The sequence below is a fragment of the Neoarius graeffei genome, chromosome 10 (genome assembly GCF_027579695.1).
Source record: "Neoarius graeffei isolate fNeoGra1 chromosome 10, fNeoGra1.pri, whole genome shotgun sequence".
Classification (NCBI taxonomy): Eukaryota; Metazoa; Chordata; class Actinopteri; order Siluriformes; family Ariidae; genus Neoarius; species Neoarius graeffei.
The window spans coordinates 69422100-69426950 of NC_083578.1; the positions used below are offsets into that span (position 1 = coordinate 69422100).

At 41.0% G+C, this 4851-nt stretch overlaps 1 protein-coding gene across 1 annotated transcript in view; it reads right to left on the reverse strand.

Annotated features, from left to right (window-relative positions):
• sema3h (sema domain, immunoglobulin domain (Ig), short basic domain, secreted, (semaphorin) 3H) overlaps positions 1-4471 on the reverse strand; it is a 56996-nt gene extending 52525 nt beyond the window's left edge. The window contains exon 1 of the mRNA XM_060932186.1: positions 3843-4471. Coding sequence (XP_060788169.1) covers positions 3843-3942 — 100 coding nt within the window. The 5' untranslated portion in view covers positions 3943-4471. The remainder of the gene's footprint in view (positions 1-3842) is intronic.
• Between the last annotated feature and the right edge of the window lie 380 nt (positions 4472-4851).

Genomic DNA, 4851 nt, shown 5'->3' on the forward strand with positions numbered 1-4851 from the left:
AATGACTTTGTCAAACAGCAGCAAATCATCCATCTGTCAGGTTCCTGATCTTTAATAGCTCTCTGAGCATGCTCAAACACTCCACAATGCATGTAAATGGTGAAATGCCCATCAGTTGATCAATCAGTTCATTTTTGAAAACAACCTGATGAGTCACATCTATTATTCACACCTACCTAAGCAATCGAATACACGAAAGACATCGGCCCAATCAAAGCATTACTGAAATGCCGGGTGGGCATTTAGTTGTAGGAATACATCATGTCCGGTTTCGAATACGAAACCTTTTGATGGATAATCAGCATCGATTGCATGGATGAGTCAAAGCAGAGGGATACACTGTGCTGGAAAAAGCAGCTCATAGCACAGATTGGGAAAAATACAGCATATAAATTTCCAAATTGGTCAAATAAATTCGAAAATAAATGCAGAAATCCATTTTATATGAAGAACGTGACCTGAGTAGTGCTACAGCACTCTGGTGGATGAGAACTACTGCTAATGCGAATGATTTTATCCACATTCACCGGATATAAGCAACCGTGTGCTCTGATTGGCTACTCTACTACTAGGCATGTAAATAGTGAAATGCCTATACTGTGAGTAGAGAAAAACAAAATGGCGGCGCGTGTTGCTGAACCAACCGAGGACGAAATAAAAACTCTACTCGAAAACAAAACCCCAAAAGTACAAAAAAAAAGCAAGAAAATATGGAATAAAAATATTTGGTGGGAAGAATGTACTTTTTTATTTTTTCAAGAATTATTATGATTATTATAGCATTTTTCACAAATTGCTGTCATTTCGCCAGTTTGTTTACATTCTAAGTGGAAATTATTTTGTTGGTGAATTTGTATGAAGTTTTTATTTATCGAATTTGCAAAAAATAAAAATAAAAATGCTCTGTTTCTCAAAATGCACTGAATGTGGATAGAATAAAAGAATTATTCCACTCAATCTCATGGTACATGGCTTATAGCCAACTCGGCGCTACGTGCCTTGTCGGCTATCAGCTCATATACGACTCGATTTCATGGAATGACTGTTAATTATCCATCAAAAAACACTGGCAGTCCGAACTAAATCATGAACAGTCAAACAATTATACTGCCGTTTGTCTTCGACAGTATTTTTTATATCACAGATCTTCGCCTGTGTTTTGGTGAAAGCATAACATAGCTACAAGGTCTTGGCATCTTCACCTGCTAGCAAACATCTAGTAGACCACATTCAAGAAAAAAAGTACTGTCTGATGATCTGTTTATTGCGTAGTATACCTCTGCTCTTGTGCTGCTGAAATTTTGGATTCATGTATCTGATTGGTCAGAAGGTGTTGATTCATTTTCTATAACAGCAGCTCTGACAGTCGTGCCAAATGCCAGCTTTATATGAACGTGCTTGTTCTAATACATTATCATGTCTGTAGTAACAGATTACACAGGGACTTGTATGACTGTCACAACATACAAAATGATTAAAAAAACAGATATTATTATGTATCTTACAGGTCCGGTGGAATTTTTCAACCTAGGTTAGAATTTTTAACCTGGTTCATAATTTGCTACTTGTATTAGGGAGACTTACTATATCTAGGGTTAGGTTTAGGGTTAGGATTTGGGAAGACTTTGTATTTTAAACTACTTGATGATGTAATAAAACTGGACTCATTCATCTCATCTCATTATCTCTAGCCGCTTTATCCTGTTCTACAGGGTCGCAGGCAAGCTGAAGCCTATCCCAGCTGACTACGGGCGAAAGGCGGGGTACACCCTGGACAAGTCGCCAGGTCATCACAGGGCTGACACATAGACACAGACAACCATTCACACTCACATTCACACCTACGGTCAATTTAGAGTCACCAGTTAACCTAACCTGCATGTCTTTGGACTGTGGGGGAAACCGGAGCACCCGGAGGAAACCCACGCAGACACAGGGAGAACATGCAAACTCCACACAGAAAGGCCCGCGCCGGCCACGGGGCTCGAACCCGGACCTTCTTGCTGTGAGGCACGGTGGTGTAGTGGTTAGCGCTGTCGCCTCACAGCAAGAAGGTCCGGGTTCGAGCCCCGTGGCCGGTGCGGGCCTTTCTGTGCGGAGTTTGCATGTTCTTCCTGTGTCCGCGTGGGTTTCCTCCGGGTGCTCCGGTTTCCCCCACAGTCCAAAGACATGCAGGTTAGGTTAACTGGTGACTCTAAATTGACCGTAGGTGTGAATGTGAGTGAATGGTTGTCTGTGTCTATGTGTCAGCCCTGTGATGACCTGGTGACTTGTCCAGGGTGTACCCCGCCTTTCGCCTGTAGTCAGCTGGGATAGGCTCCAGCTTGCCTGCGACCCTGTAGAACAGGATAAAGCGGCTAGAGATAATGAGATAAGACGATATATATATATATATATATATATATATATATATCACTCCTTTCATCGCAAGGTGTAGGGGTAAGAATCAGAAGCTTCTGAGTCTGAGTCCCAGTTAAGTATGAAAAAAGGTATTTTAAAAAATGCTAATTAGGTAGATGGGAATAGGTAGATAGACAGACAGGAGGAAATACAAGGTAGGTGTAGACAGAGAGGAAGTGGATGGAAGAACTAGAGACAAAAGAAGTGGATAAAAGGGATTTTCCCTTAAAAGAGAAAATCCGTTTTAAGAATCTTGGCTAATCCAACATTTTAACCCAGATGGAAATTATGAACTAGGTTAAAAATTTTAACCCAGGTAAAAAAAAAATCACTTAGGTTGAAATTTTTTGACCTGTAACATGTATATGGTGATGTTAATTGACCATTTTTGGAAGGAGTCACCAGTGTCAGTGCTTTGTCACAGTTAGAGATAAAACTGTAATTAAGTTTTCCGAGAGAGAGAGAAGAATGTTTGTAACTGTTAATGTAAGTGATACCAGGAACTAACTTGTTTTTAGGATGTTCCACAATATTAAACAGAACCATAAACAGATAACAGATAAAACGCATGACGTGTCATTCTTTAATAAACACAGACTGCAATCGTTCTTAAATTACTGTGGCATAGGAAAAAATAAAACAGGATGTTCTTATTGGAAAATAGGACGCCTCATGTCTTTTCTTCTACGATGAATCCACTCACCACATTGCTATGTCTCGGTTTATCCAGCTACTCTCTTCATGAACACAAGGTGCCTTTGAGAAGATTGTGTTGCAGAGAATTTGCGTGAGCATCTGGTCTACTCGACTCACATGAGACTCTGTTCGCACTGTTACGCAATGAATGTTGATAGCAATTACACACTGCTTTATTTTGGCAAGGATCAAATTCAAAAACGGTAAATAGTATTTTGGATTTTAAACATGTATAACAAGCACGTATAGTATATCAGAGTTATTGCTCATCCCTGTTACTGAACCAGAAACAACTGTTTGCAGCATGTACAAGCCCAGTAACAGGCATGAGCTCCCATGTGATTAGTCATAACACAAGCATCCGTCCTAACGCTGTCAGTATGAATGAGTGTTTCGAGCATGTGTGTGTGTGTGTGTGTGTGTGTGGCATAACACAAACCACCAGATGTCATTTATCAATTGGAAAATGAGGCCAAAGCACCCTGGATAATAATCTAGACACACACACACACACACACACACACACACCATGCGCACACATTCTCGTGGAACAATGACAGGAACCATCAAGTTATTAAGACCTTAAGGTCAGAAGTTGGAGAGTGCACTGATTATAGCATATAATCTCTCCGTGATTAGCTCACATTAACACACACATCCACACACTTATACACTAACAGTAAAAAAGGCTCCAATTAGCAGTGGTGCAGGGAGAGAGAGAAAGAGTTAAAGCTGTGTGTTCTTACCCGAGTGTGTGAACTGCAGTCTGGGCTGAGATGGTCTCCATGCTCCAGTTAAAGTAATCACCAACAGCGATGCAAAGGTGATTGATAATATCCTCCTCATGGCTGTCACACACTGTGCACTTTACACTCTAAACAACCTGAACACATACAAACAGCATACAGCGAACGCAGACAGACACTCAGGCAGGGTGCATCACACACCTCCCTCTGTGTGTGTGAGTGTGTGTGTGTGTTTTTTTCTCTACAGTGCAGAGAAATCTAATCCAGCCTGGTTTAATATCTCTGCTATTTCGTCTTATTTGTCTTCTTGTCTTTCATCTAACAATATCAGCAGTTCCTTGGATGTGTTCTTCTCTCTCTCACACACACACACATACACACACTCTTGGTCTAGTATTTTTCTTTTGAATATCTAGTGGTGTAGGTTAATCCTCTCTGTGCAGTTGATCTCTCTCTCTCTCGTTTCTCTTTTAGCCTTCCCTCTCTCCTTACATCCAAACACTCCTCTATAAAGAAGGAGGGAACTATTCCACGCCTCTCTCCCTCGTCACTGTGTTCTTAAAAAGAGGGATATGACAGTTGGTCTGTGCCACTTCATCTCAATCCACATCTCTCTTTCTCTCGGTCTGTCTGCGCTCCTGACTCCTTGCTAACTGATTATGTCTCTAAATGCTTTGCTCATTTCCCCTTTCTTCTTCTTCTTATTATTATTATCATCTGAATTTCACAAGAACTTATAAGTTGAGCACACACAACCACTCCCTGACACTTACACAGAATTCCAGTGAACCCGTCTACACATATAATGAGAGCATTAAATATCCAAAAAGGTCCTGAAAGAGAGATTAGTCAGGAGAAGTGAGCCGTATGGTATTGAGGGGTGCGGCTCCTCAGAGACAGCAGGGCAAGAGATTTAGAGTGGGGTTCCAGCTGCAGATTAAACCTAATCCCACACTAAAATCTCTCATCAATAGGAATTCACCACTGAAAATCTGCCTCGGGCTAAAAC